The sequence below is a fragment of the Delphinapterus leucas genome, chromosome 13 (genome assembly GCF_059928025.1).
Source record: "Delphinapterus leucas isolate spDelLeu-1000000601 "Yukka" chromosome 13, BTC_Dleu_Yukka2, whole genome shotgun sequence".
Taxonomy (NCBI): domain Eukaryota; kingdom Metazoa; phylum Chordata; class Mammalia; order Artiodactyla; family Monodontidae; genus Delphinapterus; species Delphinapterus leucas.
The window spans coordinates 36,789,187-36,802,074 of record NC_143141.1 but is presented as its reverse complement, the minus strand read 5'-3'; the positions used below and the strand labels follow the sequence as shown (position 1 = coordinate 36,802,074).

General features: G+C 45.8%; 1 protein-coding gene across 2 annotated transcripts in view; it reads right to left on the bottom strand.

Moving 5' to 3' along the window:
• Positions 1-9,930: 9,930 nt before the first annotated feature.
• DNAAF10 (dynein axonemal assembly factor 10) overlaps positions 9,931-12,888 on the bottom strand; it is a 35,288-nt gene continuing 32,330 nt past the window's right edge. For both annotated transcript variants that reach the window (XM_022597349.3, XM_089923078.1), the window contains exon 8: positions 9,931-10,885. In XM_022597349.3, the coding sequence (XP_022453057.1) occupies positions 10,678-10,885 (208 nt within the window). In that variant the 3' untranslated portion in view covers positions 9,931-10,677. The remainder of the gene's footprint in view (positions 10,886-12,888) is intronic.

The window sequence follows — 12,888 nt, the reverse complement described above, 5'->3', positions numbered from 1 at the left end:
AAAGCTGCATTTCACAGCCTCGCTTTCGGCTAAGTGTGACCATGTGACTACCTTCTGGCCACGGAACTGTGAGTGCAAGTGTTTGTGTGGAACATTCTGGAATACTGGAAGTTATGCCACTTTGGGCCCTTCTGCCTTTATTCCTCCTTCCAACATGCATGGTGGTTGGATGGCTAGCATCCCCCTAGCCATCTTGGACCATGAAGTAATGAGAATAGAAACCATGCACTAGGCATTGTGGAGAAGAAAGAAAGGAGGCAGAATCATGGAGCACCACCCTACAACCCTAGACTGCCTACATCTTGACTGCCATTGTATTGAGAATAAACCCAGGATTTTCTGGGTCTTTGTTACATGCAACTGAATGCAATTCCTAAATGACACCTTTCCTTCCAAACATTTAACCGATAAGCCAGTCTTTACTGAGTACTTGCCATGATGAGCCCAGTCATGTGCTGTGGATTATTATCACAGTGCCCTTGCCCATCCCCCAATTGGGCTGTCATTCTTGGAGGGGTAAGTGCCACCAGGTATGTGGCCTTGTACATTGACTCCCCATCCTTTCTCCCTCAAAGGTGATCTCAATCCACAGAACTAACTGAGCAAACTTGACATTCTCATCTTTGGCTCAGATCACCTAAGGAAATCAGTCTATGGACATGCACACACAGACACACACACACAGACACACACACAGACACACACACACACACACACCAGTGCATACAGAAAACCAAACAGCTTCTCGCAGGATCCACAAAACTTCCTTATCTTCCAGTCTCAGGAATTTTCCAGAATAACCCTTTAGCACTCTTTAAGACAGGGGTCCCCAAGCCCCAGTACCGGTCCGCGGCCTGTTAGGAACAGGGCCGCACAGCAGGAGGTGAGTGGCGGGCGAGCGAAGCTTCATCTGCCGCTCCCCCATCGCTCGCGTTACCGCCTGAACAAACCCTACCCTCCCACCACACACCCCAGCCCGGTCCGTGGAAAGATTGTCTTCCAAGAAACTGGTCTCTGGTGCCAAAAAACATTGGGGACCGCTGCTTTAAGAGACATCCTGCCCGATGACAAATGTGACAGCTCTACGGATAAAAATGTGCAGAGTTAATAACTCAAAACTACTATTACATCAATGCAATTCTTGTTGGTTTGTCAATATGGACTTTTTCAATTAGACAGTTTTATTACAGTGATTAATATCAACAGCACAATTAAGAGACTACTGTCCTAACTTATGGTTGGCTTTGCCTAACAATCCGTATTTGCTATTGAATAAATGTGGTGTCTGTGGCCTTCCAAAGACTGACGGGCCTTTATCAGCAGCTGAACCTCTCCTGTCCCTGGTGAGGCTCGGGCAGGAGTGACCTTGCCGGCAGGATCCTTCCTGACCATTGTAGTGGCCCATCACCTCCCCTCCCTCCCCGGGGTCTTCTCTACTCTAGGTCAGGAGCCCCACCCTGCTGGCGACAGGTGTCACAGAGAGCGTCTGACAAGTAAGCTCTGAGTCCCAAACCAAATCTCACTTTTCCTGGTAAATAAAGACAGCAAATAAAATTCCTTTTCAATCTCCATGGGGTCCTATAGAACTTGTCAAATGGGAATCATGTGTGGCAAAAGCTCAATCAAACCAAGGGGATCTCTGTTCTGAGTAATCATTCATTGCCACCTGAGTCATTTAGCCTGTTTGTAGGGGAAGGAACAGAAGTCTGGGGACCGAAGCTCACTGGTCTGGCTGGGCCTGGGCTCTCCTGAGCTAATCGGGATGGTCAGAGAGAAGGAGTGCTTCCATCTCATGACCCAGGCTGATAAAAGAAATGATCACATACTGAGGTCTGGGGAAGTCATTCTGGCTTAGCCATGAGTTAACTTGAATTTTATGTCAACTAAAGCAGCCTGTTTGGGGCCTGTCAAGCATATGGTGTACATGTGCTTTAATTATTAAAGAAAAGGGCACATTGACCAGAAGTAAAGATTGTCCATGTTAAAAATAAAGATTAAATGCCTTCCCTTCTGGGACACCGATGCTGGTACTCCTTCCGTGATAAGACTTCCTTTCCAGGTGCCAAGGCCATACAGACCCACTGTGTACGTGCTGATGTGGTTTTTTTTGTTGTTGTTCTGTCTTTTTGAAACCTTGAAGGAATATATCCCTGACTTGTTCAATGTTCTTTGTTCTGACAACATAGAAAACTGTGCTGGAAACCATGCCTCTCCAGAGCACTTCCTCAGTCATCTGAGAGTTTGTCTCCCAGGCTATTGTCCTCAATTGGCTCAAATAAAACTTTCTATTCCTATTATAGATTGTTTATTGATTATTTTCATCAACAAGGCCCAATCATAGGCCCACAGATTCTAAGCAACGTGAAGTTTGGGGTGGTTCCCACAGCAAAGTCAGGCTGCACCCGCAGAGAAGCAGGCCTGCAGCTGGGCGGCCGGGACCACAGATGTGTGTAGAAGGCTGGGTCACAGTCTGCCCTGTGGACACCGAGCTCCGGCATCAGACCTGGGGACGGCAGCCTTACAGAGACTGCTTAACCAGCTTCCACAAGCTGTATGGTCACATCCCTGAAACAAGCCCTAGTGACTTCGCTTCTCTGATTGAACACCAACTGATACCCACCCCCAGTCCTCCTAATAGAGTCCTCTTTAATGTAAGTTATCTAGAGTCTATTTCTGTTGCTTGCAGCCCCCAAATCCCAAACCATACACATTGCATAATGCATGTGAAAATGTTTTCAAATTATAAAGCACTACATACATGCATGTTCCTGTTCCTTTTGCTAGTATAGACTGTGCTAGAAAGACGAAAACTCTAGGGTCAGACGGACAGATGCACATCTGAACTCTGCCAGGTAATACGTGGACGCCTTTGGATAAAGATACTTACTCTTTCTGAGCCTGAGTTCCCCTTTGTAAAATGTGGGTGAAAGTCAGTAGTTAGCACGAGTATCCATGCATACAAGAAATTCCCAAGCTGTCTCTGGCTTAAAAAGGAAACAAGTCCATTTGTCTTCAGGCAGCAGTCAAAGTAAACAGGCTGGGGCAGGCCGGGGGTGGGGGGTGGCTCCCCGGCCATCAGGCTCCAGGCTCCCCACATTCTAGGCTCTACCGTCTTCCTTAGGGTGCCCCCCTCCCCATGGTAGCCACATCTACCTGAAAGGGAGGCCGGCAAGTGTAATCTTCATTATGTGTTGTAATAAAGACTGGGCTCCTGTTATTGAGGAAGGGGGAAATTGTGGGCACGGGCTGTCGTTAGGTGTGGTGGAACCCGGTGCCAGCGTACCCGTGAGGGGTAGTTTTCCTTCTCCCCTCCTCCCCTTACAGTGCTCCCTGCTCCCTTCTGCTCCCACCAGAATCCCTCCCAAAGTCTCCCTTCACTCTGATAACACTTTTTTTTTTTTTCTTTTTTTTGCGGTACGCGAGCCTCTCAGTCGTGGCCTCTCCCGTTGCGGAGCACAGGCTCCGGACGCGCAGGCTCAGCGGCCATGGCTCACGGGCCCAGCCCCTCCGCTGCATGTGGCATCTTCCCGGACCGGGGCCCGAACTCATGTCCCCTGCATCAGCAGGCGGACTCTCAACCACTGCGCCACCAGGGAAGCCCTGATAACACTTTTTAACAGGACTTATATCCTTAAGTTAAAGTGGCAAAATTGATGGGAAAAAAAAAATGCTCCAACAGCTTCCACCAATGTATCAAAGAGGTGAGGTTCAGAGTTTGGGTTCTAGAGATGGACAAACCATGTTTCCACTTCCTGCTTCCTGGCCGTGGGGCTTTGGGCAAACCTCCTAGCCTCTTGAAGACTGTCCCTCAATTGCCAATGTCCACAGCGACAGTGCTGACCTCAGAGTTCTGTGGTGAGGACTGAAGAATCTAATGCAGAAGGGGAGACACTTAGTATAGTGCACAGTAAATACCACCTGCTATTATTGTCAATGTTACTATCTTTATATATGTTGTCTTGGTCAAGTCTCTCTAGAAGCAAGCTAATGGTTTTCCCTCTGCGTTCAGCCTTTACGGGCTTCTTCAGTTTCAGTAGCCTGAACAGTGAGAAAGAGAATGAGGCTTCTGACGTTTCTCCTAGGAAGCTTTACTGAGCAGATCTGGGAAATCCAGAGCAAGCCTGATGGCCCTTTGCAGATGGGTAGGGACTGTGGCCGCGAGCACTCCCGAGACTTCTGGGTATGTCCTCTTAGCCTGTGACCACCCCCCCCCCCACAGGAGCTCAGCACCCCCTGGGCGGGTGTTAACATTTCCCCCCATCTATTGTTCCCGAGTCCATCGTTCAGAGCCATTGTTCTGTGGCTGTGAGGACCATACCAGCTCCATTCTTACTGCAGGCACAGGCTTCCTCGAGTGTGAATGTTATCTGTCACCAGATAACAGATGTGCTCAGCCCAGGTCAAACACTTGCTTATCTGCAGGCTGCTGAGCGCCAAGTCTCTGCTTCTGTTCCTCCAGGTCGTTTATTTGCTACCCTTATCACCTCTGACCATGGTGTGGTTTGCACACCAGATCTCAGATTCTGGTTTGTGGCCTGAGAGGTGCCCTGCTTCTAGGGAACTGGAGTGTGGAGCGGCCTCCTCGGGCAGTGCAGGGAGAAGAGCCCTGGGCCAGGGGTCAGGACACGCAGCACCCAGTCTGTCTCTAAATGATCGGATTGGGCTCAGCGGTCTCTGATGCTTCTTCCAGAGCCAATATTCTGATTTACTACAAAAGGCCCAGTGTGAGCATTCTTAGGGCCTGTGGATGAGGAGTGTCACCTGCCATATCAGTAAACAACGGATGTTGCAGCCATCAAGCCCTCAGCCACCGCAGCTGCCCCAGACTGTGCACTCTGAGGGGATTCAGGATGGAGAAGGGCAGAATACTGGCTCTAGATACTCAAGGTGCGTGTCAAAGCAATGATTCAATGAGCCCAGACTCTTGCACCTTCCCATACAAAAGAAAAGTGCTAACTTCATTAATTTGAGATGTCTGGTTTTCTTGAATTAACAGTAGGTTTTTTTTTTTTTTTTTTTTTTTTTTTTGCGGTACGCGGGCCTCACTGTTGTGGAGCACAGGCTCCGGACGCGCAGGCTCAGCGGCCATGGCTCACGGGCCCAGCCGCTCTGCGGCATGTGGGATCTTCCCGGACCGGGGCACGAGCCCATGTCCCCTGCATCGGCAGGCGGACTCTCAACCACTGTGCCACCAGGGAAGCCCAACAGTAGCCTTTTGATGCTCCAACAACCGGTCTTTGTTGCAGAACTCCTGTGTATCCTGGCTACTCTCTTACCTCTCGGGGCAGAGTCCCTCAGAGTGCGTGAGAGGCTGCCTCCTGGGCTTGAGTCCTCAGAAAGTCCGCCAAATAAAACATCATTCTCAAATTTTAGGTGGTGGGCTTTCTTTCAGTCAACAGGCCAAAGAAGAAAAGTTGAAGAAGATTTAAAATGAGGAGCAGGAAGTGGGAGCGTCTTCAGCCTCCTAGTGAGGGAAAACCGTGAGTTCCTCTTGACCGCACTGTGGATTTGATGTTGCTTGTTTTAGCTTCTGTGGTCCACGGCGCCGAAAGTGGGCAGGTGGAGGCCTCCCGCTCATCGACTTGTTCATTCAGAAATAGCTTGTAGGGAAATTCCCTGGCGGTTCAGTGGTTAGGATTTGGCGCTTTCACTGCTGTGAGCCCGGGTTCAATCCCTGGTTGAGGAACTAAGATCCCGTAAGCCACAAGATGTGGCCAAAAAAAAAAAGAAAAGAAAGAAATAGCTTGTAAAAACAATGACTATATCCCATGCAGATCCCAAACAAGGTGGGGGAAAATTCTAGAACGACTGCAGGAAGTTAAGTAATGGCATAAAGTACTCCTTACTTTAAGAAATACTTCACGTTACAAACAACTTACAGAATGAACTGGTGGGGGGGGTGGAGGCATATTTATTTACTTTATAAGATGATTCCTTACTTTATAAAAAGCCAGATGTCTCCTCTTGGAAGTCAGCTCTCATGGTGCGCTAAAAGTACGGTTGACACTATAATAAAGCTAATTAGACAACTTTTGAGTAATAAACCCATTGTGTAAAACAAACATAGCCATGTTATGCAATGTTATATACGAAGTGTTTTGGGTTTTTTTGTAATAAACACACTCACATTTGGGGGATAAATTTCTGTTAAGATAATGTCTTTCTCAAGGTCCAATGTGACTTGTGTGCCTACTGTGAATTGAACAGTGAAGATTTTTCAGGTGCATGTGAAGGCAAAATCCATTTTCTTCTGTGATGAAAGGTCTGCAATGCCCACCTTTTTCCACAAGGCGGAAGCGTGCCACAGGGTAGTTAGTTACAGCAAAGGCCTGGGGTTGGGGAGAGTGCATAGCCTTGGGCGAGAGTGCCTCCTTCCCCGGGGAAGACAATTCACTAAAAGTTGAGCAGAGGCAGATCTGATGGTGCCTTGGCAAACCGAAAGCCCAAAGTACAACATTTGCCAGGAAACTTTTGGCTGTTCTACAGAGAAAGGACGAAATCATTTTGTGTGATGGACATTCCTTAGACAGAAACAAATTATTTTTCCTATATAAATATAAAATTTGTCCACCTAAGTCATCAACACATGTGATTTTAGGTAGATACCAATACACACTGAATCATAAACATATTGTTTTCCCTTCAAGTTTCTTTTGTGAATTTATAGAAATGCATGAGTTAAAATAATTCATTCATGTTCTAGTGCTTGTGTCTTTGGACAAGCCCTGGATGGAAAGAGCGCTTAAGACTTGAAGTAAATTGTTACTGAGTAAAAATAAATTCCCAAGAGATTTAGAGTAGAAAATTAGAGTTTGGCTCTTTGGGTTTTTTTTAGGGGGAATTTTCCTTTCATATTTTTGTACTGGGCTGTACTTCCATTGGATGTATGTAAAGGATAATAAAATGATTCAACAGGTCAGGAAAACAAGTGATTCTACTCTATCTTGTCTATACCAGCTGAAGGAGAAACCAAAGGGTCTATTAGGTGCCAAGACCCAGATCTGGCCTAAAGCAACATGAATTGATCACTCCATAGTTTTCACTTCATGGGAGAACTTACCCAGGGGGAATTTATGCTTGACTATGTGGCAGAATCCACTTATGTCTCCTAATGCCCATTTCCCTGTCTTCCTCGGTACCAGAGCTCCCAGCTGTCAGCTGAGTATATCACTGCAGAGAATAAAGTCTATGTTTCTCAGACTTACTCTGTAGGTGTAACCAAGCCATGGCCAGTGGGATGAAAGCAGAAGTGGTGTTCTTTAAAGTGGCAGGGCATTACTTTCCTGATGGTTGAAATGTGGATGTGATGGTTGGAGCCGGAGCAGCCACACTGGGTGTTGAGGAGAAAGGTGGATCATGAGGAGGGTGGAAAAACAAGAAAGAGAAACCCAGGTCTCTCATCATTATGGAGCCATCATAGCAGCCTGGACTGCCTACCTAGATTTTTATAAAAAAGAAAAATACAAATATTTTGTGTTCTTAGTTACCTGCAGCTGAACCTCTACATCAATAGAGGTATTTTGAGAAAACAGTTCAGAGGTAAGATGGAATTTTTACTCATTTTGTCATTATTTCATAATTTTTATCACCAATCAACGCTTAATTGAACATTGTGTGAAGGACAACACTGGGTGACCTGGTGTTATCCTTAAGGATGGAGCTGGATCAGGACACCATAAGCAAAGGTCAGTTGCTAAAAAAAAAATCCTTCAAGAAAATTGCTCCAGCACTATTGTATAAATGCCGCTATATGTGGTCACAGCCATAGCTGTGTTTTCCCTGGGAGCGGAGGTTGTGTTTATCCTGACTTTCTCTTTGTGATTTAAGAACACAAAGTCAAAAGCCTGTTCCTCCCTTCAAGGCTGATGTTTGATGCAAAATATGCAAAACCCATGCATACTGCATTAATAGCTGTGGCATTGTGAGGCCAAGATGCATCTGCTCCCTCTGTGCTGTTCTGATTAAGAACCACTTTTCTGGTTCTAGGTTGACGACGGGCAGGTTATTTTCCCTCTAGATCCCTAAACAGTGTCACAGATTCTAAATAAATGAGTTCTCGTGCTGTCCCTTATCCACGCTAGCCCCACAGGGAAGATGGAGTGGGGAGTCCACGGGCCAAAGGATTTCTCACCACTCCAGGGGTGTGAGGTCAAGTGGGCAGGGGACATCTTCTAGCAGCCTTGAGTCCTTAGCAGGCTGGGTGAGGGACAGGACTTCTGTCAGCAAGTCCCAACAGATCTGAGGGCAGCATGTGCCCAATGCCCAGGCGCTCTGAGGAGCAGGGTCAGGCCCTTATAGGGACTTATTACATGACTTAGAGGGCCTGCTGGGTCCAGCCTAGCTCTAAGGGAGAGCTCCGTGCAAACAGGGGCCTAGCAGCCTCATCCAATCCAGAGTAACAAGGTGGGGCTGCACAACACGATTACATTCCAGGAGGAGGCTTCCTGGGCAAAAAGAAGCAACCAGTCCCTTTTAGACAGAGCTAAAAGCCAATGGCCCACTTATTTTCCAAACTAGCCATAGCATCTGAATGCAGATGGTGGTATTATACTCACGTTGCACAAGCCAGCTTTATAAAATCCAAAGCCTACATGCTTCACCTACTTCAGGGGACAATCTGGTGACCAAAGGAAAAACATTTCTCCATGAAGCAGCCCTTGCCTGGAAGGCCATGATGAGAATTATTCCTGGGGTTCCTTACCAAAACATTCCATGATTTACCACCCCACCTAGCAAAGTGCCACATGTTAACACAAAAGAAGAGGGGAGACAAACTTGCAGTAAGAATGTGCCCGATGTCCAAGGGACTCCCTGAAGACAACAGAGAAGCATGTTTTAAAGAAGTGTTCCATCACCAACAATTTGACAATATTATAAGAAAAAACACGAACATTAATGACTCAATTCAAAAATTTCTTCCTCTGAGTAGGAAGAAATTTGAGGAATACCATACGCAATTTATTTTGTATATATTTTCCTTTTAAAGGACGTACAATGTAATGAAAAACACCTACATCTAAATAAGTTTAAAAGAACATTCAATGAATATTAAAGAAATGCTAAGCGATAAGAAAGCATTGTATCAGTTTCATTGGCAATATTTTTCTCAGTGGTATAAGATAACCTCACAATCAATGACATCTTAGATTTAATGAAATTCAAGTGTTTATTGTTTTTGACTTAAGCTTCTCTACTTATATCACCAACTATAAGTGTTCTAAAAGAATTTCACAAAATTTTCATTTTTTCTTTGAAAATTAAAAACAAAACCCATCAGGGATAGGCTTTTTTAAAGTTCAATTTAATTTTTACTTTCATAATTATGTCCATAGTATTGCTCTATAAACACTTTGGGAATTTCTTTTAAAGTTTAATTTTCTGAATTTAATATTCCAAACAAGTGACTTTCCAAGAACCCCCGAAATCACATGAATTTTATGAATGTTTTAGGTGGTTCTGTCTCTTGAAAGGGGGGCGGTGCTTAATTAAAGGGTGATGAATTCAATTCCTCTGAGCTTAGCTACAGACATGGTGGGCACTGGAGAAACAAAGTGACTTAAGAGGTACCTATTAAGCATTTATAAAGCAAAAGAAGGGATTGTGTTGGTTTTATTACTCCTGTTAAAAGAATCAAAACTTCTAGGGCTGCCCTGGTGGTGCAGTGGTTAAGAATCCACCTGCCAATGCAGGGGACACAGGTTTAAGCCCACACGCCACTGAGCCACTAAGCCCATGAGCCACAACTGCTGAGCCTGCACTCTAGAGCCCATGCTCCGCAACAAGAGAAGACACGGCAACGAGAAGCCCGCACACTGCAACAAAGAGTAGCCCCCGCTCTCCGCAACTAGAGACAGCCCGCGCGTAGTAATGAAGACCCAACGCAGGCAAAAATAAAATAAATAAATTTATAAAAAAAAAAAGAATCAAAACTTCTACAGATTTCAAAATATTTATTCACAAAATATATTAAAAAGTTTGACAAAAAACAAGGTTACAAAAGCCCCACAATCTTACACATCTCAAACAACATAACCACAGTCAACAACCAGAAAGTCTCAGGAATTCAACTCCTGTTTTTTAAGTTAAAAAAGAGGTCTCTGTCAATCATAGTATTTCATTTTATGAGTTAAACGGTCGAAAACAATGGCCTAAATCTTGGCTGATCATGCCATTTTGGTATTTTATAAAGTAATGTTCTTTACAGAGATTTACTGACACTGAAATGTCTCAAAGTGTATTTATTTATGAAGGTTAATTCACAATAGTCTTACCAAGGCAAACTATTTTAAACCAAATTAAGTCACTGCTACAAAATTGTAAACTCTAAAATGCAACACAAGTATTATTATAGAATATGGAACTTTAGGGATGCAAAACGAATTTAAAATAATTAAATATAGAAAACTTTCAACTTTTTACTAGAAATAGAGGGGAGAGGAACAGAGTTGGCGCTGGAGACTGTGGTGCCCCCATGTGCAACAGCAAACCACCATCCAGTCCGGTCGCTGGACACACCGTTCACCTTTCACCCAGAGGGATGCTGGCCCAGAGGTTTGCATCTGGGTCCTTTTTTCATCGTCAAATCCCACTTTGTTCAATGAGAATCAGAGGATCCCAGAACGTAGTCTAAATTCTCTGAGTATTGCATTGGAAGGTTTCAAGTCCAAAGTCTTCAGATCAAATTTTGTTGAGTTTTGTAACAATCAGTACTCTTACCATTTGGTCAAATGAACTACAGATGCACAGACCCCTCTTATCTGGACTCCAGTCCAAACTTGAAATGGGCTGGGTAGACAATGTGACATTCTGCAGAAGGCTGACCGAACCTGCAACTCCCATCTCTACACCCTCGGAATCTTTCTTTGACCGCTGAATTGGGTATTCGCTGAAAACAAGATCAAAGTGGTAAGAGGAGATAAGTCTTAGCATTCGTCATTTTATTCTTATACATATACTCCAATAACTATTTTTATTTCTCACTTGACTACTGGAACTGATATATACTTAAGGCATCTTTCTAATATTGAGTTGTATGGAAATAAGGAGACAATATTTCAACCTCAATCCCAACCCCCCAAAGTCTCATAAAGAAGCATTCGATCTACTAAAAACGTTTAAACATCATTTCTGTTCAGCATGAGTAGGTATCTTTTCTTTTACTATGAAAGTTCTACGTTGATCTCGCGTTCTTTAATAAATTGACTTGGTGCTCTAGATATCACTGCCTCAAAAAAGAAAACAGTGATTCCTAGAACATTTGATTTTCTATCAGCTGAAAATATAAATTTATAAAATGAGAAGGGCTGAAGGTTAACAGCTCATAACTATGACTTGGTCTAGATTTGAGAGAGGGAAAAATGGAACACCCCTCCCCCATGGAGGGATACAGGGGTATTCCTCCTCAGAAGGTCTTTTAAAGCCTGTTAGGTATCAGCTATGATACTACCTTTATTTCAAAAGTGCTAATAAAGACCAAGACTTTAAAAGGCATGAAGCAACTCAGAAGCAGAACAGAAACAGAAGTAGTGATAAGCAGATAACATTCTATTCTTTCTTCCTCACAGACCCTACACCTTCTTTTGATTTTTTTTTTTTTGTGGTACGCGGGCCTCTCACTGCTGCGGCCTCTCCCGTTGCGGAGCACAGGCTCCGGACGCGCAGGCTCAGCAGCCATGGCTCATGGGCCCAGCCGCTCCGCGGCATGTGGGATCTTCCCGGACCGGGTCACGAACCCACGTCCCCTGCATCAGCAGGCGGACTCTCAACCACTGCGCCACCAGGGAAGCCCCTTTTAATTTTTTAAAAGGAATAAAACATTCAGATGGATAAACAAGTTACAGAACATTTTTCATGTCTCTTGGCAGAGGCTGCAGTTATTTAGTATTTAAAAGATAACATAAAGATTTTTTTCTAATCCTCCATATCATCTATTAAAGTTTTAAGAGCTCACTGAAAACTAACTGGAAACTGGCAGAAGGGCTCCTGTACAACCAGGGCTGCAAGAGAGATACACAGGTAAGTGGAAAGGGAAGAAAAGCTATCAGGTCAGGACCTGTGCCCCTGGGAGGGGACTCAGGAAAAGGGAGAACACACAGGCGGACGCCTGCCCTGGGGAGTGACTGATAAGAGCTACAGATTTGGCGCCCCCAGTCCCCAGATCCTACGTTGGGGAGACCAGCCCCCTTGGCTGGTTGGAGGGCCGCTTGGACCAACAGGAAGGCTGTCAGAAGCCTAGGCTCTGTTCGTGAGGAGCGTCCACATGCTGGCTTGCCCCCAAGGCAGGGCGGAAAGGTCTGCCCTAGCAGCTGCTGGTTTCCCACAATTGCCTTGGCGTGTGCCCCAGCCCAAGACAAGCGAACACGCCAGCCCCACTGACTCCACGGCACAGCACGGAACAGGATCTGGGGCAGCTATGATCAGGGAAAAGACTCGATCTTGGAACTCAGAGGCGAGCGGCCCCAGGGCGGAGGCCGGTGGGGCAGCAGTGCCTCTTGCTGGCTCTTCACTCAAGCAGCACACCACAAGCGGCCTGTACCTCTGACGGCGGCCGCTGCCCCACACAGCTCACCCCTCCCGACACAGGCCAAGAGTCTACACAGGCCCCTCCTGCCCTGCAGTGTGGCTCCACAACAGCGTGGGGCAGAGGGGGCTGGGGACAGTGCTCAGCTGTGAGGGACAAAGGGGACTTGCACCCGTGGATATATCTGAACAGAGCAAGGGAAAACAACTGTGGGCGCCTACACAGGAAGCGCATTAGAGACAGCTTGGACCTTGGTCCGTGGCCAACACAAGCCGAGAGCCCGCACGGGCCGCACCTGCTTCAGCACCTTCCCACTCCAGGGCAAGGGTGCCGGTGGAGGAAAAAACACACTTAAAGAGAATAAAGCT